The sequence below is a fragment of the Haliotis rubra genome, unplaced genomic scaffold, assembly GCF_003918875.1.
Source record: "Haliotis rubra isolate DU_JTF1 unplaced genomic scaffold, ASM391887v1 Scf650, whole genome shotgun sequence".
NCBI classification, from domain to species: domain Eukaryota; kingdom Metazoa; phylum Mollusca; class Gastropoda; order Lepetellida; family Haliotidae; genus Haliotis; species Haliotis rubra.
The window spans coordinates 340,923-361,375 of record NW_025767358.1 but is presented as its reverse complement, the minus strand read 5'-3'; the positions used below and the strand labels follow the sequence as shown (position 1 = coordinate 361,375).

At 42.8% G+C, this 20,453-nt stretch overlaps 1 protein-coding gene and 1 pseudogene across 1 annotated transcript in view; both read left to right on the top strand.

Annotated features, from left to right (window-relative positions):
• LOC124257169 (probable beta-D-xylosidase 5) overlaps window positions 1-4,860 on the top strand; it is a 29,467-nt gene extending 24,607 nt beyond the window's left edge. Inside the window, 3 exon segments of the mRNA XM_046691188.1 lie at window positions 3,831-4,031; window positions 4,379-4,553; window positions 4,745-4,860. Of these exon segments, the coding sequence (XP_046547144.1) occupies window positions 3,831-4,031; window positions 4,379-4,553; window positions 4,745-4,860 (492 nt within the window).
• A 1,931-nt stretch (window positions 4,861-6,791) lies between these two features.
• On the top strand, window positions 6,792-19,959 carry LOC124257194 (annotated as a pseudogene).
• The last annotated feature ends 494 nt before the right edge of the window (window positions 19,960-20,453 follow it).

The following is a 20,453-nucleotide window of genomic DNA, read 5'->3' as shown; positions in this document are numbered from 1 at the left end:
CATGCGTGTGTATGTGTGACTGCTTCTACAAGCCCAGACATAAGCTGGTGTTATAGTGCTAACTCACTGAGATACCATGCCGCAGTTAAGCATGAATACCCCACTCAGACACATTATACTGACTCCGAGCTGACCAGTCCTTGTTGTACCCATTAATGCCGAGCGCCAGGCAGGGACCAACAAGTACCATATTTTAACGTCCTTTGGTATGACGCGGCTGGGGATCGAACCCGCAATTGAACACCACGGAGTCGGTAACCGAATCCAAAGAAACAAACACATAATGATTTCATGCTGACACAATACTGTTCACTTTGGATTCAACGTTGTGCCAAAGTACATAAGATATTAAACATCAGTATGCATCTACATCCAGCATCAACGGTGTCCCCGCCTGCGCCAACAAGAAGCTGTTGACTGACATACTGAGGGGGGAGTGGAACTTCACCGGCTACATCGCAGCAGACGCCGGCGAGATCCTCAACATCATCACCATACATAAATACTTGAACAACACCGTCGACACCGCTGCAGCTTGTCTAAAGGCCGGGTGTAACCTGGAAGTCCAGCGAGGAGACATGAGAGTCTATAACTCGATAAGTAGGTAACATCAACATATGCAGTGGATCAATTTTTTATGAACAGTTTCAGAAATATAAATATGATATCCTCATTGCAAAGGTTGTCCAACGTATATCATTTGTTCCATCACACCACTAATAAACATGAGATAATCAGGGTAGAATTTGTACTTAGAAAACTATTGTCATAGGAGTTGATTTGACTAATTTGCTGGATTGCTGATTGGCATAAAACAACATACAGTCAACCATTTTTCTCCTTCCTTGCATCTTTTTCTCTATGACCTCATCGTCCTCCCTCCCCCCAATAGTATTCATGTTCAACGCAATTCAATTCCACACGTTGCCCTCATTTCCACTTTTCCTCCATTCCTTGAACTTCTCTTCAACGCCTTCCCATACTTTTCTGCTTCAACATAGCGCGCATATTTCGTTTTCCCTCTTCGTTGGATTTTTGTCCTGCTTGATCTTCTTTATGATGCAAGACTCTCCTCCTGCAGTCTCTCATCTCCTTCAGCTTCTTCTTCTTCCTCTCTATCGACTTCATTTTTCTCATCTTCTAATCCGCTTTCTTTTCTTTTCTTCTTCAGCCTCTTATATTTTTTCTCGCTTCCATCTCTTTTACTTTCGTTCCACATTTGGCTTTTCTTGGTTTCTTCAATCTTCTGTTGCTCTTGTACGCCCATCCTTTCCGTCTCTGAAAGCAGGCGTAACTTTCGAGGAAGTAGAATTATCTTCTTACGCTTTCAGTTCCGGCGATACAACAGAACAAGCTGACAGAGTCGTTTGTCCGGGATCAGATCAAACCACTCTTCTACACCAGACTGAGGCTGGGAGAGTTTGACCCACCGGAAATGAACCCTTACAACTACCTTGACATTGATGACGTCGTGCTGAGCTCCACACATCGACAGCTGGCTGTAGAGGCAGCCATCAAGAGCTTCGTCTTGCTGAAGAATGACAACGGTTTTCTGCCGATCAAATCACATTTTGATAAAGTTGCTGTAAGTGAACCAGAACATGTTTAGGTAACTGAATCACTTCAATGACACACTGAGAACAATCGCTTCCTGCATGTGTGCAAAGCAAATGATGGATTCTATCTTTGGTACGTGGTGTATTTACAGGTTGTTGGGCCAATGTCAAATGACACAGAACAACTGTTTGGTGACTACGCACCAAAGACCGACCCCCGCTTCATCACGTCCCCTCTGAGCGGGCTGCTGAAACTGGGCAATGCTGCCCTGTACGCCGCAGGCTGCTCCAGCACCGCTTGCAACGACTACAACAGGACTAACGTGGTGAATGCGCTGCAAGGAGCTGATGCCGTCTTTGTATGCTTGGGGACAGGTATGATCTCCACTACGTCAATAGGTGTTACATGATATCCGCTTATGTGGCCTGATTTAGCCTGCCGCTGACTTTGCATGAATTTACAGGGGTTTCTGTCGTAACAAGAGACACATATCTTCATATTCCTGTAGCCTCGGCATACATGAGGCAGCGGACAACCGGAGTAATCAAAATTCCAGGCCCCGATTTCTCGAAACAAACTTTAGTTTTCACTCAAGTTTCAAACTGAGTTTGACAATTTGAAACAGCTTAATTTTTATCTTTAAATTAAAAAGCAAAAAAAATAATATCGATTTCAGTTCATTCAGGGAAATGCATATTCTCAAATTTGAGTCAAAATTGAGACTGAAGTTTGTTTCGGGAAATCGGGGCCAGTTCTACATTTGGTTTGTTTGTTTGTTTGTTTATTTGTTTGGCGACAGTCTTTAAATAATGGAGTCTGGACCTGACAATCCAGTGATCAACAGCACGAGCATCAATCTACCCAATTGTGATACGATGGCATGTGTCAACCAAGTCAGCGAGCCTGACCACTCGATGCCGTTAGTCGTCTCTTACCACAAGCATGAATTGATGGAGACCAATTCTAATCCGGATCTTCACGGTCCAGCTCCACGTTTTGGATATTTGATTTCATTACACCTGAGACTATATTAACGAGTGGGTTTGGTGTTTCAATATTTCTTTTGGATATGACTGTGGGATTTCAGAAGAATTTAGCCTCATACAAATGTATCCAATAAATAATCAGTGTCTATGTATTTGAAACAGGCCAGGCAATCGAGACGGAGGGGCATGATCGACAAAACATCTCCCTGCCGGGACAGCAACTGCAGCTTCTACAGACGTCGTCAGCAACAGTGAGATATCACCTACACATTCTACATCAATTACACCATCAACATCGTCAACATATCTATTCAGGGCCGTTTCTGCTTAAATGTATTATGTCTGTAAAAACTGTAAAACTCACAAATAACTTTCATTGTACTTCATGTAAGATTATCACTTTGCTGCTGAAATGTACTGTCTCTGTCAAAACTGTAAAACACACAAATAACTACCGTTCTATTTCATGTAAGGTCATCATTGTAAGTCTCACATCGAAACTGCCTTGTAATCGTACGTTGGTTCGTTGTATAAATATGTAAATTCAACGGAAAACGTGTGCTTGGTTCTTCAATCTGTGCATGAACAATGCTGTCTTGAAATCAAAAGGAGACAGCGCCTAACTTGACTTCCTAAACAATGTTTCAATGTTTACAGATATACACATTTATCTTCAACAGCCAACAAACCAGTGGTGCTACTGTTATTTACTGGGGGACCAGTCAACATTAACTGGGCGATGACGGATCCAGGTGTTGTCGCAATCATGGAATGTTTCTTACCTGCTCAAGCGGCCGGCGACGCCATATTTGCTTCCCTCACAAACACCGGGGAGGGGTCTGTGCCAGCTGCCAGACTGCCTTACACGTGGCCGAGCAGTGATTCTCAGGTGAATATGTTATCTAATTCAACGCGTGGCCGAGCTGTGATTCCCAGGTGAATATGTTATTTAATTCAACACGTGTACGAGCAGTGATTCTCAGGTGAATATGTTATTCAAATCAACACGTGTACGAGTAGTGATTCTCAGATGAATATGTTATTTAATTCAACACGTGTACGAGCAATGATTCTCAGATGAATATGTTATTTAATTCAACACGTGTACGAGCAGTGATTCTCAGATGATTATGTTATTCAAATCAACACGTGTACGAGCAGTGATTCTCAGATGAATATGTTATTTAATTCAACACGTGTACGAGCAGTGATTCTCAGATGAATATGTTATTCAATTCAACACGTGGCCGAGCTGTTATTATTTAACAAACGAATGTCTTCTTGCAGATTCCTCCGATGGTGAACTATTCTATGGCTGGTCGGACATACTGGTTCTTTGATGGAGAGCCGGCCTTCCCCTACGGCTACGGCTTGTCGTACACCACGTTCAGATATGATGACTTTACCTGCGACATCACCGTCATTGCGGGGGAGGGGCTGTGGTGTAGTGTCACTGTCTACAACACGGGGTCGTATGACGCTGATGAGGTCAGTGTACAACATATATACACAAACTAGGTTATGTCACAAAACTCTTTGGTTCAGGGATTATTAACATATAATTTTCATGGAAGAGCAAAGATTTATTTTTTGGTTTGGATATTTGGATGTTTGGATATATATATATATACCTGTTTCATAATCAGCCTTGTATGGAAATGTGTGAAACATATATAAGTAGATGATCTGGGTTGGCCGGGTTGGCCTGTTTTGAGTTGACATGCTGTGTTCAGCTAGCACAGTGTCATTATGCTGTCAAGTTGCCTTGCAACGTTGTCCACCAGCTTGGCATCCAAATTGATTGTCAAGTTTCATATATTTCACACATTTCTCAGGTTTCCCAGGCCTACATGTCGTGGCAAAATACGTCACTTCCTGTACCCAGAATTCAGCTGGTATCGTTCACCAGGACAACCATCGCGTCCGGTAGGTCTGCTGTTTACGAGTTTACACTGGACCCCAGGAACATGGCCGTATGGACAGATAACGATGGATGGGTGGTACTCCCAGGTAAATATGAACTTTACCTGGTAAATAGGATGTTTTTGTAATGTAATAATAATAACGACTGGAAATATATCAATGGTTTTAGGAGTGAATCTATCAGACACTGTATACTCCACAAAGAAAGTCATTTGTCCACCCCGATGGAGGACAATTGCACGTGTAACTTACGCCCTCCAATACACCCTGTGTTGCAGGTACAATGAATATCTATGTTGGAGGCCAGCAGCCCAATCAGCGGATGTCTGTCGGATCTAACGTGTTGCAGCGGCAGTTTCAAATTATAGGAACTAAAATATTAGGAAAATATTAAAATATACCACAGTGACCATTTCTTGCTTTTCATTTTAATGTTTATTATGAATAGTGTCTGGTTGGTTCCAAGACACGTGATACCTAATGGCTTCGGAAATGAGAATCATCTCGACATAATCGACAAGTTGAACTTAATGAGCTATGTGTATCTCATTCATCATATCCATTAAGTTTGAAAAGAATCGCCGAGGAGGAGGTGAGGTGAGGTGAAATTGGGTTTAACGTCGTGCTTGAGAATATTTCGCTCATATGACGACGTGCATGCGTGTGTATGTGTATGTGCGGCTGCTTGTACTAGCCCAGACTTAAGCTGGTTTTATAGTGCTAGCCCACTGAGATACCATGCCGCAGTGAAGCATGAATACCCCACTCAGACACATTATACTGACTCCGAGCCGACCAGTCCTTGTTGTACCCATTAATGCCGAGCGCCAGGCAGGGACCAACAAGTACCATATTTTAACGTCTTTTGGTATGACGCGGTCGGGGATCGAACCCGCGACCTTCCACTCTCCGGGCGGATGCTCTAACCACTACATCACGGAGGCGGTCTCGTCACGGAGGAAGGACATTGCGACCGGTCCTTATTTTTTTTTTTTTTTCTATGGACAGTCATGGTCCATATATTAAGCTGGATGCCTATGTTGGATATCCTTTTCACGAATCGTATCAGCTTGAATGAACTGTTTCCTGGTTTGCTAATGGCCTTATACTCCACCTGTCTGTTTCAACGGGTAAATTGTGATTGGATGTTCTAAACTTAAATAAAATTGTCTAAACGTTATCATCTGTGTTAATTAAATACGTTTCAAAATTTACCATTCTATGGGACCTTTGAAAGTTAAGGTTCAGTCCGTGTCCATGTGGTCCTACCATTGGGTTCCATGACACTGGGAACCGATTCTGCTAGACCGTTCTGTAGATTTAACGGTCTTGGCGTGCGAGTGTAACACGACGCTGGATGCCGCTATCAGATCGATCCCTGGTGCCAATGGTGAAATTGTATCTCCTTTGGAAACGACAGATAGCGGATATACGCAAGGGTAATATCACTAACCACAGCGGTTAGTCCACCAATTGCTCTTTGTGTTTCAAAAGACTGCAAACATAGAACAGCGTATCACACTTAGAGCAATCGAAAGATCAGAAAGGCTGAAGAACCAGTTAAGGAAATTGCTTGCACGGACAAGAACACAGGCGACGAGGGAAAATCTGATTTTTCATGCGTCCATTATTAGTTTGTCGATATTGAGGATACAAGTGATTACTGACATTTGATTGCCTGGCTCAATATTTTTAATATCATTTCATTGTCTATCAGATGAAAATACAAACAGGTGGTTATATCTTTAGATTTAAAAAAAATTACAGATAAAGTGATCTTGCGTGTAAGTATAGGATGCAACACTATCCGCGTGTCACAAGCATTATTTATAAGATATAAGCCAAGAGTTTTTGGACAATTGTGGCGTTGAGCTGAAACACGTGAACACTGATTATGATGCTCTCAGCACCAAATGTTATAGAGTCTTTACTCTATGATACGGACCCGTGAAGGTCCGGGTTAGAATATTGATCTTCAATAACCCATGCTTGTCGTAAGAGGCGACTAACGGGATTAGGTGGTCAGGCTCGCTGACTTGCTTGACACATGTCATCGGTTCCCAATTGCGCAGATCGATGCTCATGCTGTTGATCACTGGATTGTCTGATCCAGACTCGATTATGTACAGACTGCCGTCATATAGCTGAAATATTGCTGAGTGCGGTGTAAAAGTAAACCTGAGGCAATTCGGTTCTTGACATAAGGAAACGTTACATGAATTATTTTAATCTTATCTTGGACGCGAAGCCAGATGATACATTCACAGACTTTTCATAATAACCTGGATATATCACGTGATTAAATCGACCCTTGTCACACTTTCTCAGACATTGTCAGTTAAAACAGCCGGCTATTCGTATTCACGATGGAACGTTTCGCCTCTGTAATATTTCTGTCAGCTCTCGCATCGTTTACGTCATCAGACATCCCCTTCCGTAACGCCTCCCTACCCTGGCAGGTGCGTGTCGATGACGTCGTGGGGAGACTGACCATCCAGGAGATTCAGGCCCAGCTGGCCAGTGGTCAGGGAGCTACCCCACCCATCAGTAGATTAGGCATTGGGGAATACTCTTGGTGGACAAACTGTGGTCGGGGGGATGTTGGTCAGAACGCCACGGCCTTCCCCCAAGCAATTGGCATTGGAGCATCCTTTGAGTGAGTCACTTCAGTCTAACTGCTGATAATCATACATTGTCAGATTCGTTATAATGTTTAATGTAGCAACATTTGATTGTGTAGTATTGAAGCGTTGATTCAGTGAGTTTAAGACAAATTGAACTCGTGCCGTCTGCGTGACGAAAGAACGCTTTAACAAGCCCGAGATAAGGCTGGTTGGTTGGTTGGCTGGTTGGTTGGTTGGTTGGCTGGTTGGTTGGTTGGCTGGTTGGTGTGTTGATTAACACCACACTCAGCAATATTCAAGCTATATGGCGGTGATCTGTAAATAATCGAGTTTGGGTCAGACAATCCATTCATAGACAATATGAGAATACTGAGAACTACGCAATTGGGATATGATGACATGTGTCAAGCAAGTCAGCGAGCCTTGACCACCCGATCCCGTTAGTCGCTTCTTTCGGTAACCTTGAATTGCTGAAGACCAGTTCTAACCCGGATCTTCACGGGCTGTGAGATTAGGATTACTGTAATCTGTACAATGTTACTGTTGTGATTAAGGTTACCAATAATAACACCTTGATGTTTTGTTTCATGCTAATGATTGATGAGATACTTTGACATGACGCTGTGACATTTACACCTGCTGTCCCTTACATTTCTATCCCGACTCTCCAGCAAGGACCTGATCTACCGAGTAGCAGAGGCCAGCAGTACCGAGGTTCGAGCCTACTACAACCACTTCGTGAAGACGGGGTCCATGGGCATCCACCAGGCCCTTAGCTGCTGGAACCCCAACATGGACCTCTACAGAGACCCTCGCTGGGGTAGGGGGCCGGTGCGTAATGATGATAGTTATAATGGAGATTATGATGATGATGATGATGATGATGATGTGTATAATACAGCGATTCGGAGGATTTCTGTCAGCAATGAGTGGCAGAATGATGATGATGACCGTGATGATGATGATGATGATGATGATGATGATGTGTATAATACAGCGATTCGGAGGATTTCTGGCAGCAATGAGTGGCAGTATGATGATGATGACCGTGATGATGATGATGATGATGATGATGATGATGATGATGATGATGATGATGATGATGTTATATCTAGGTCGTTTATTTACATGACCCTTGTTATGTAGTTGGAATACTGCTAAGCTCAACAAGCATTCGCCGTTATACCTGCTCCCAGATGTATCGTCTTAAGTGTACGCCTGTAAGCGTGATATTCAATAGCAATATTCCAGCAAAATCACGGCGGGTGACACCACAAATGGGCTTCTTACGTTGTACCCATGTGGGGAATCGAACCCGGGCCTTCGACGTGACGAGCGACCACTGTAACCACTAGACTACCCTACCCCCCTGATGATGATGATAATGAGTAGAATGCAGCGACATTTTTGTAGTGGCAGTATGTGCACATGAAAAGTACCGCAGTAGGATGTAATACGAGGCATAATCTATGAGATATCACGGCCGTTATCTCGATCCACGAATCAAGGTTACCCACGAAATTAGGTAACGGTCCTGTAATCACATCTCCCTGACCGACATTGTGGCATCCATTTATTCATTGAAATAAAAATACTTCCTTGACTTCCTTCTGTATAGGGTTACTCGTTGCTTGAACTGTTGTTGAACACATGGGGCGATGGGACAGCCTCGTGGTGGAAGCATTTGCTCGTCACCCAAGTTGATTCCACAGTGTGTGAATCCCATACCTAGTGCACTCCGCCATGACATTGCTAAAAGCGGCGTAGAAACATATTCACTCACTACTAAAACCTTGTAAAGTGCAACTGTGGAGTTGGGTCGTTGCAGTCAGTGGTGAAAACTAGTGTTTTACAAGGAGTCATAATGTCAATCACTGGATCGTCTGGTCCGGACTCGAATATTTAAAACGACCGTCATACAGCTGGAATAAATAATAATAATAATAATAATAATAATTGCATTTATATAGCGCATCATTCACTAATAAATGCTCTGTGCGCTTAAGATGGAAATTGACACTTGAAAAGAAATGTTTTGAGGCCAGTCTTAAAAGATGTTAGCGACTCGCTGGTTTTGAGTTCAAGCGGTAGCGCGTTCCACTTCATTGCTGCATTGAAAGCGAACGACCTTTTGCCAAAGTTGGTTTTGATGTTTGGCACTGTCACTAGCATTTGGTTTTGTGATCTAAGTGAGCTTGAGGGCTGATATAGGGGCAATAACTCTGCGAGGTAGTCAGGGGCCATTCCGTTGAGACACTTGTACGTCATTACAATAGTTTTGTAGTCAATTCTTGCGGTGATTGGTAGCCAGTGTAAATCGTTTAGAATTGGAGTAATGTGATCGAAGACTTTAGACTTTGTAATGATTCTTGCAGCAGTGTTTTGGAGGGCTTGAAGGCGACGTAGCTGATCTTGGTTGACGTTGTTGAGGAGGCTGTTGCAGTAATCTACTCGGGACATGACCAGAGATAGGAAGAGTGCAGAGTGCAGAGTGCTACGTTAAAATGAAAAACAAGCAAACAACAACAAAAATAAACAGATACCAAGACTATAACGGCCTTCACCCGATCTACATTCTTACAGATAGCTTTGTGTCATCACAGACTACGTACATTTCAGGAAACACTTAGTGAAGACCCGCACCATGCTGGCGAGATGGGGTACCAACACGTGAAGGGTCTCCATGGTACCCACCCTCGCTATGTGAGAACCGCCTCCGCCTGTAAACACTTCGACGTGTCCGCAGGTCCAGAAGACTGGCCCGTTAGTAGACACGACTTTGATGCAAAGGTGCGATCGGTTTTTTTAAATTCTCATTCTACATTTATACAGGTTCTCATTCCACAGGTTTTACACAGCAGGATAAACGGACTGCGTCTTGTACGCAACATAAACCCATGATGGCAACATATGTTATATTTCGGATTACACTTTCTCAGTAAAGTAAGTCCCGTCATGGATTCGAACCCACACCCTCAGAATCAGGCAGCGAATCGCCACCACACAAAGTTATCCGTATGGAAGCCGCCGTGGGTGAGTGGGTTAAACGGATGACTTTGTGTGGGTTCGAATTGTCTGTTTAAACTAGCCTGTATTTAAGTCCATTGATATATCCTGCCCGCAAAGTAACAAGGATACAACCCTTGGATATATTATACTGGCACAGAACCCACTAGTCCTTGTTTTAGACCCATTGATGACAAGCTTTAGGCAAGGTAACAAAAAGTTTCATCTTTTAACTTCTATTTTGAATCGAGAGTGGACCGATTACCAGACCTATAGATGATCGAGGCGGACAACTGTTCTATTTGAGCCACGAGTGACTGATGGGGAGATGGTTACTAACGAGTTTTCCTGTAGGTTTCAGAACGAGACTGGAGAAGTTACTTCCTGCCCCCCTTCCGGAAATGCGCAGAAGCTGGATCATTCGGCCTTCACTGCGCGTACAACCTGTAAGAACACTTTCTCATTAAATCTAACTACCAGTTCTATGTGATACATGTTCAGTTAGTTCATCTTATGTTAATGATTTTTTCAACGTACTGTTTTAACCTGTAGCAGAGAATTGCTGTACTCCTAATTGCCATTGCTTTCCCTTTCAACAATTCAAAGAATTTCTAGTCATATTCTCCTCTCACAGCATCAACGGTGTCCCCGCCTGCGCCAACAAGAAGCTGTTGACTGACATACTGAGGGGGGGAGTGGAACTTCACCGGCTACGTGGCTTCAGATGCTGGGGCTCTTCTCACCAGCATCAACGTTCAGCACTACTTCAACAACACCGTTGATGCCGCTGCAGGCTGTCTGAACGCTGGATGTGGCCTGGAGGTGCAGGAGGGTGACACGAGGGTCTATAACTCCATCAGTGAGTAGCAGCAGCGCGGGGATGGTAAATACCGGTATTATTTATCTCTGGACAGAAGATATTGGGGACCTATTGCTTGGCAACATTGTGTCCCCTTGGTAGGCAAGATACCTACAACCATGGTTCAAATCTCTGTTCGCCTCGAGCGAGTGAGTGTGGCTTTACGAGGCTTAGGTGCATGCCAGCAATACCTATAGGTATTTTCATTTAAAATGAAATAAGAACATATTCATACAACTTACATCCTGATTGTTCCACGCATAACTAAAACCGTATATATTTAACAATTGTTTTACCATATGGGCTCAACATTGTCTACCAACTTCTGCTAATTTATATTGATAACGGTATGTGTGGTATATGTTACAATTGTTATATATTGTCTAGTTTTGAAAGATACACATCCATAAATTTCGGTGCATAAATTTGCTTTAAGCATTTATGAGCCGCAAGCTAAAGTTGGGAATACTTTGTGGTCAAAGGTGTTGAGAAGAACAGAAAATGTTCATTTTCTGAAATTTGATAGCTGGGAACGTAAAATATTTAACACTTTCTGGATATGGCAAAGTTTGTTTTGTGTTATATGCCATGACCCACTGCATGAGAAATGAACACTCAAATATTTGTAAGAAGCCACAATTTCTCGTTGGGTATCATTGAAATAACATTTTTCGTATTTCTTAATCTACCACCTTTCCTGAAAAATATACATTTAGTTATAATAATATTGACGGTTAAAGACCACTTTAGAGACCACCTCGGACAGTTCTATCAAACAGTAACATATCATCGGCGAAGAGTAACATGAAAAGTCTACAGACATCAATGTCAATGCATCTATCATCATCAACATCAAGAAATTCAGTAATATCATGAAGATACAATGAAAATAGCAGTGGTGATAGTTGGCAACCCTGTTTTATTCCGCTCACACAATCAAACAGTTGTGTGTAGCCAAATTGATGGAATCCAATGTAGCTTTAATATCAACGAAACAACAGTATTGTCTGCCCTTACAAATATTAGAGACCAGTGTATCTAACCCAAATATATTGTGCTTGAATAAGTTAAGTATAAATTGTAAAAGGTTGTCAAATTAAGATGACTCTACTCCCATTGTAAAAGGGCCATAAGGTGATACTTCAATTGCAAAATAGTCCAGATGTTTTCGTTTTCGTCTGCTATGCGAGTGCCAGACATGATGGTCGGTTTATTGTCAAGGGCCATAATTCTGATTTTTTTTCTGTGGTAACATTTTTTATAACGAGTCGGTACGTTCTAGGTTCGAGTCGGTGGTGTTAGAATAAACAAAAAAGTTGTTGTTTTTATTTTTGGTCGGCAATAGAATTAAGGTCCGTCGGGCGATGAGAAACACAAAATATAAAACTTCTGCCCGTATGATATCAAAGGAAGTCCCCAAATGATATGCTGAAGACGAGATGAAACAGAATTAAATCATAAGTACAGTTGGTAAAGGCAATAGTGTTCCTTCAGTGGACGCTATACATCAGAACAAAGAGTGAGTGAGTGAGTTGGGTTTTACTCCGCTTTTAGCAATACTCCCGCAATATCACATGTGCCCATGTGGGGAATCGAACCTTGTCCTTCAGCGTGACGAGCGAACGCTTTACCCACGAGGTTGCCCCACCGCCCTCTCAGAACAAAGACATTTTGGCTTTGTACAGCAAACCGCCTCCGTGGTGTAGTGGTTAGAGCTTCCGCCCGGAGAGCGGAAGGTCGCGGGTTCGATCCCCGACCGCGTCATACCAAAAGACGTTGAAATATGGTACTTGTTGGTCCCTGCCTGGCGCTCGGCATTAATGGGTACAACAAGGACTGGTCGGCTCGGAGTCAGTATAATGTGTCTGAGTGGGGTATTCGTGTTTCACTGCGGCATGGTATCTCAGTGAGCTAGCACTATAAAACCAGCTTAAGTCTGGGCTAGTACAAGCAGCCGCACCTACACATACACAAGCATGCATGTCGTCATATGAGCGAAATATTCTCAAGCACGACGTTAAAACCCAATTTCACCTCACCTCACCTTTGTACAACAAAACACTACAAAATCTTTGTTACTGTTCACAGTTGATGCCATGCATCAGAACAAGGTCACCGAGACGTTGGTAAGGGAAAACATGAAACGTCTTCTCTACACCAGACTGAGGCTGGGAGAGTTTGACCCACGGGAGATGAACCCTTACAACAACCTTGACATTGACGACGTCGTGCTGAGCTCCACACACCGACAGCTGGCTGTAGAGACAGCGGTCAAGACGTTCGTCCTTCTGAAAAATACCAATACCTTTTTACCCATCACAGCACTTTACAGCCATGTCGCGGTGAGTCGCAAATGGACTACTGGAACGAGTTTAGGATTATACTACAGGAACGAGTTTAGCATTATGCTGCAGGAACGAGTTTAGGATTATCTGCAGGAACGAGCTAAGGATTATGCTGCAGGAACGAGTTTAGGATTATGCTACAGGAACGAGTTTATGATTTTGCTACAGGAACGAGTTTAGGATTATGCTACAGGAACGAGTTTAGGATTATGCTACAGGAACGAGTTTAGCATTATGCTGCAGGAACGAGTTTAGGATTATCTGCAGGAACGAGCTCAGGATTATGCTGCAGGAACGAGTTTATGATTATGCTACAGGAACGAGTTTATGATTTTGCTACAGGAACGAGTTTAGGATTATGCTACAGGAACGAGTTTAGGATTCTGCTGCAGGAGCGAGTTTATGATTTTGCTGCAGGAACGAGTTTATGATTATCTGCAGCAACGAGCTAAGGATTATGCTGCAGGAAGGAGTTTATGATTTATGCTACAGGAACGAGTTTAGGATTATGCTGCAGCAACCAGTTTAGGATTATGATACAGGAACGAGCTAAGGATTATGCTGCAGGAACGAGTTTAGCATTATGCTGCAGGAACGAGTTTAGCATTATGCTTCAGGAACGAGTTTAGGATTATCCTGCAGAAGCGAGTTTATGATTATGCTATAGGAACGAGTTTAGGATTATGCTACAGGAACGAGTTTATGATTATGCTACAGGAACGAGTTTATGATCATGCTACAGGAACGAGTTCAGGATTATGCTGCAGGAACGAGTTTAGGATTACCCTGCAGAAGCGAGTTTATGATTATGCTATAGGAACGAGGTTAAGATTATGCTGCATGAACGAGTTTAGGATTATGTAGCAGGAACGAGTTAGGATTATGCTGAAGGAGCGAGTTGAGGATTATTCTAGAGGAACGAGTTTAGGATTATGCTACAGGAAGGAGTTTAGGATTATACTACAGAAACGCGTCTATGATTGAGGTATCGGTTAGATACGTATGAACGGCTTCAAACGCATTCTAATAATTACAACCCAAATTTAAAGAGTTTCAAAATATAAAATTGAAAATCTTTATTTCAACGCTTTGAATGAGGAGATGTGAGGTTCTGTGTATTTCTTACAGATGAGCAGCAGTGTAATGGAGAATGAAACGTTTCAATGTCAATACAAAGCCACACGTCTCTTTCCCAGGTGGTCGGTCCTTTGGCAAATGATAGCAAGCAGGTGTTTGGTGACTATGCCCCGAATCCTGATCCCCGTTACATCAGCTCCCCTCTGTCCGGCCTGGTCAGACTGGGCACCACGGCCACCCACGCTGCAGGCTGCTCCAGCACCTACTGCACGGACTACAGGAAGGGAGATGTGGTCAAGGCGCTGCAAGGAGCCGACGTGGTGTTCGTGTGTCTTGGAACAGGTGAGAAATCCGCAGCAAGACACGTCATATACAAGGGACACAACTCTGCAGTTTCTTTCTTTGTTCGTTCGAGAGTTGAGGGTGCCAGGATCAGTAATAACTAGCGTTTGCCCTTACCCCCCGAAAAGCTCCAGGCCCTAAGGTCCCAGAACCATAAAAAGTGGGTCCTGATTAGAATGTGTAGGCCCTATGTTTAGCTACAATATCAGTTATTCCCAGCAAACACAATATGTGATCATATCTCAGTAATCTTAATTGCTTCCCCAAAAATGATAGTCGTTTCACGTACAGACAACAGCTGCTGATCGAGATAAAAGCTAGAAATAACTGAAAAATAATACTCTTAGTTATTGGGGATGAAAAAGCTGTCGGCCATAAGGACCTGAGGAAAACAAAAGCTGTGGGTCCGAACGCTGGTAACAACAGGACAAGGTTGAGCAATGTTGCAAAAACCAGCCGATCAGACTCTGGTATTGACTCTGCAGTAGTGGTGGTCCGATTAATTGAAATAATCGAAGATTGGTCGTAGTGACTAAACGACCAAGCAATCGATCATAATTTCTCATAAACGAACACAAACAATTCCGGAACACTTGTTTTCATTAACAATATTTTTCACAAGGTTGGTTTTGTCTGTTACATTTCGTAAGCACTACAAGCTCGTTTCAAGTCATGATTGAATTTATCTTAAAGATTCCAAGAAATTTATATTCCTAACATACTTGTCATCCTTTAAAGATGTGATATTTTGCCAAAAAAAACCAGAAGAACTACATTTTCTTCCCTTATTTTAATGTGCATTAACAAATTTCATAAAAGACGCTAACCAATTATTTGCGATGATTGATCGGTAGTAATGAACCAATAATCAATTATGAGATTTAACCAAACCAATTCTCAACACTACTCTGCAGAATATACCCGTAAAGATCTGGGTTAATGAATGGTTTTCAATGAATCACCGTCAATGAGTCACTGGATTGTCTGCTCTAGACTAGATTATTTACAGGACACCGTGACGAAGCTGGGATATTGATGAGTGCAACGTTAAACAAACATGCCCTTCATGTGTGATCTAAAATGACAATGGGGTATACCTTCACAGGTCCAGCTATAGAGGCGGAAGGACATGACCGACACAACATCTCTCTGCCGGGACAGCAGCTGCAGCTTCTACAGGACGTCGTCAGCAACAGTGAGACATCACCTACATTTCCTACATCACATACACCATCTAGAACAGTAGACACTATTGCTGAAGGGGTCGTTGTCGGCACGGGTACTACAGATATGTACCCCAGGTACGTTTCTGTATACAGGTACGTTTCTGGCCATAATGAGAATGCAGAAAGGTACCCTAGGACGATTCCATTCCCATTGTGTCGTATTCTTCATCGGAATTGTCATGCTGTTGTATTAGATACATTTGATTGCTTTATGTAAGTAATGAGAATAAGCAGTAACGGATATTTCGCGATGCATATGAATACCAATCGCAATCAGGGCCCCGTTCCTCAAAGCGATCGTAGCGCTAAAAGTGATCGTAACTCCCATACTTTAACATTGACTTACGACTGTCGTAGCACCGCGATCGCTTTGAGGAACGGTGCCCAGTTAAACGGGAACAACTACATGCAGCTTTGGTTTTGGATTGCGGAATATGGACTCGTCCGCCTTTTAGGGTAACAGGTACGTTTCTGTATTTTAACTTTGCTTAGGGTACATATCTGTATACGGAAACCTACCTGGGGTACGTATCTGTAGTACCTGTGCCGACAACGACCCCTTCAGCGACACTATTGTTAATACACTGGTTATACATTCTTCACGAACGTTGTCAGTGGCGGAGTGTTCATCGACATCAACACTGACCTCAACAACATCTTTGTCAACGTAAACGTCGGCACCATCACCCATCATCACCTTATAGTCTACGTGTACACGTTCACCTACCAATTTCCATCAGGGGCGGATACAGCTTTTTCAGAAAGGGGGCTCGGGGAGGGGCGATGCACAGTTCATTTACACCCAATGGTCATTTAATAAACTTTCAGGACGAGGGGGCATCTCTGCACCGACCTCTGGATCCGCCTATGTCCATTTCAACGTGTACCTCTCCATGGTCTTAACCCGAACCGTCATATGGACCAACATCAATCCTGACCCTCTAACCCTGAGCAGGATTTGCTCTGGCAATAGATGTACTTATTAGAATGCATTATATGTTGTATTCAGAACTACTGTCATCAGTTCTGTAATGAGTATCCAAAAACATTAATAAGACTAAATGAATAAAAAAGCTTAAATCTCATGAAATGAACGCGTTCGTATTCAAGGATTTCTGGAAAACACATTACTAGTGTTATTGATCATGAAATTATTATAGGGACAAGTGTAGAACGCGGCAATGGCCATATGTCTCGTATAACTCGTTAATTATCATATTACAGCTGATAAGCCGGTCGTTCTGCTCCTCTTTAATGGCGGACCTGTTCAGATTGGATGGGCGGTGGCGAACCCTCGTGTTGTTGCCATACTAGAATGTTTCTACCCGGCTCAGGCTGCAGGCGATGCTATCTTTGCTTCTCTGACAAACACGGGGGTTGGCTCAGTTCCCGCAGCCAGACTTCCCTACACATGGCCGAGCAGTGACACACAGGTAGAGGGCATGGAGAATACAGCGTCCTTTTAGTCGCTTATAACAAATTCATTAATAATTGTAATCTGTACTTTACCAACTACAATTTGATTTTCATATACTCGCGCCTCCGAAGAGATCTTGATGAGTTTCGAAACACATATAGCGTGATTAGTCTTTTTCGGTAGTAGTAGTCGTAGTAGTAGTAGTAGCAGTAGTAGTAGTAGTAGTAGTAATAGTAGTAGTAGTAGTAGTAGTAGTAGTAGTAGTAGTAGTAGTAGTAGTAGTAGTAGTAGTAGTAGCAGTGGTGGTGGTAGAGTGAGTGAGTTGGATTTTACGCCGCTTTTAGCAATATTTCACAATATCGCGGCGGGGGACACCAGAAATAGGCTTCACACATTGTATCCATGCAGGGAATCGAACCCAGGCCTTCGGCGTGACGAACGAACACTTTATCCACTAGGCTACACCACAGTAGTGGTAGTAGATAGTAGTAGTAGTAGTAGTAGTAGTAGTAGTAGTAGTAGTAGTAGTAGTAGTAGGAGCAGTAGCAGCAGTAGCAGTAGTAGTAGTAGAAGTAGTAGTAGTAGTAATAGTAGTAGTAGGTAGTAGTAGTGAGTATAAGTAGTAGTAGTAGTAGTGCAGCAGCAATAGCAGCAGCAGTAGTAGTAGTAGAAGTAGTAGTGGTAGTAGTAGTAATAGTAGTAATAGTAGTAGTAGTAGTACTTAGTAGAAGTAGTAATATTAGTAGTAGTGGTAGTAGTAGTAGTAGTAGTAGTAGTAGTAGTAGTAGTAGTAGTAGTAGTAGTAGTAGTAGTAGTAGTAGTAGTAGTATGCGAATAACAAGGATATTGCAAGGATGTTGGTATCTACCCTTCCAGATTCCGCCCATGGTAAACTATTCTATGGCTGGTCGGACATACTGGTACTTTGATGGAGAGCCGGCCTTCCCCTACGGCTACGGCTTGTCGTACACCACGTTCAGATATGATGACTTTACCTGCGACATCACCGTCATTGCGGGGGAGGGGCTGTGGTGTAGTGTCACTGTCTACAACACGGGGCCATATGACGCTGATGAGGTCAGCGTACAAAGGGTTTACAATAGTTTATATGGCGTTGGTCGGGTGTTTATATATGTAGAGCACATACTACGGGGTCATATAACAGTTGGTGATGGAGGAGTAATGATGTGTGCGGTAATCTTCCACACAGGCAGTTAAAACCTGATGCGTTTGCAAGTGCAAGGCGAAGTCAATTCATATAAATCATACAATATTGACGAAATATCGCGAACTATCGCGAAAGACAACCAATGAACCGCGACACAAAAGTAATACTGTATTTACAAACTATACATATAACATAGCTATATTGAAATAATTTGTAGTTAAAAGTTAAGATTATCTAAAAGTAAAGTGTATAATATTCCGTTTCTCTTCCAGGTGTCTCAGGTGTATATGTCCTGGCAAAATACATCACTTCCGGTTCCCAGGATTCAGTTGGTTGGTTTTACCAGGAGGTTCATTATTTCAAGCGGGTCAGTAGTCTATGAGTTTACAGTGGATCCACGAAGCATGGCCGTGTGGACCGACAACGACGAATGGGTGGTACTCCCAGGTACGTCATCGTTTGTTGGGAGCGGCAATAGTAGTAGTTGTTGTCGTAATAGTATTGTTAGAAGTAGAAGTGGTGGTGGTGGTGGTGGCTGGTAGCAGTGGTAGTGGTAGTTGTAGTAGTAGTAGTAGTAGTAGTAGTAGTAGTAGTAGTAGTAGTAGTAGTAGTAGTAGTAGCAGCATGTGGTAGTAGTAGCAGTAGTAGTAGCAGCATGTGGCAACCAAGTCAGCGAGCCTGACCAGCCGATCCCGATTCTGTTCGAAGGCGCGCTTTCGACTCCCTTCATGGGATCAAATTGTAAAGCACATTTCGAGTGTCCCATGCCGTGATATTGCTGGAATTTTGCTAAAATGCGATTGAAAACGAGACTCATTCACTCACTGGTACATATTCCTAAGGTCTTCGTACGGATAACGATTGTTTAATGTGACCTTGACCTTGACTTAGTACATGTTTATTGTCTCGTCTTTTCAGGTATGATGGACATCTATATAGGAGGTCAGCAGCCCAATCAGCGGATGTCCGTCGGATCTAACGTGTTGCAGAGACAGTTCCAGGTTATAGGAACTAAAATATTGGGAAAATATTAAAACATTTCTGCGTGTAATATACTAGTATTTCTCAGATATAAGTGGGGTGAACGAGTGTTATAACGTCCGATATTAGTAAATGTGCATTTCAGCAATTCTCTATTCTGATTCGTCAGTTGAAGTCAATGACGTTACATTCAGAAATAAACGATGGCATCATTCATAGATCCTGTTCAAGTTGCAAACATAAATGTTGACAGCAGTTGACTAGTTGACCCCACAGCCAGTCTGACTGTCTTTCGTGATCCCATGAACATCTATGTGTCAGTATTACGCTGGCAATCGACTAGAGAGTTACAACACTACCACTGTCTATGCCATTATACCACCTTTCAGACAGATCATTTATATACATGTATTACGGAACACGGAAGTAAAGCATTCTTTCATAGTTACAGCAGAGACTGTTATACTTACCAAAATAAATCACGCAACCCCCTGCTGAGTGGCGTTGGGGTAGCCTAATGGTTAAAGCGTTGGCTCGTCATCCCGAAGACCCGGGTTCAATTCCCTAAAAGGGTACAATGTGTGAAGCCCCTTTCTGGTGTCCCCCGCCGTGATATTGCTGGAATATTGCTACAATTGTTCACTCACTCACTGACGGTATGACTTCGGGAAATGCTACCACATCGCCACATGTAGTAGTCCAACTTTCAGTTTCAGTCTTGCCTGGATTTCATTCCAGTTCTAGCTTTAGTATGAGCAACTTCATTTTCAAACGAATAAAGCCCCCACTATACAACGTTTTGTGGCAACACTGAACGTTCAGGACCGGCTGACGTCGGGACAAACGTAGTTCGCTTTAAATAATAGGTTTTGTGTGGAATGGATTGTTTTGTTATGATTTGTTTTGTGTACATGTATATTGTTACATGGATTGAAAACGTTT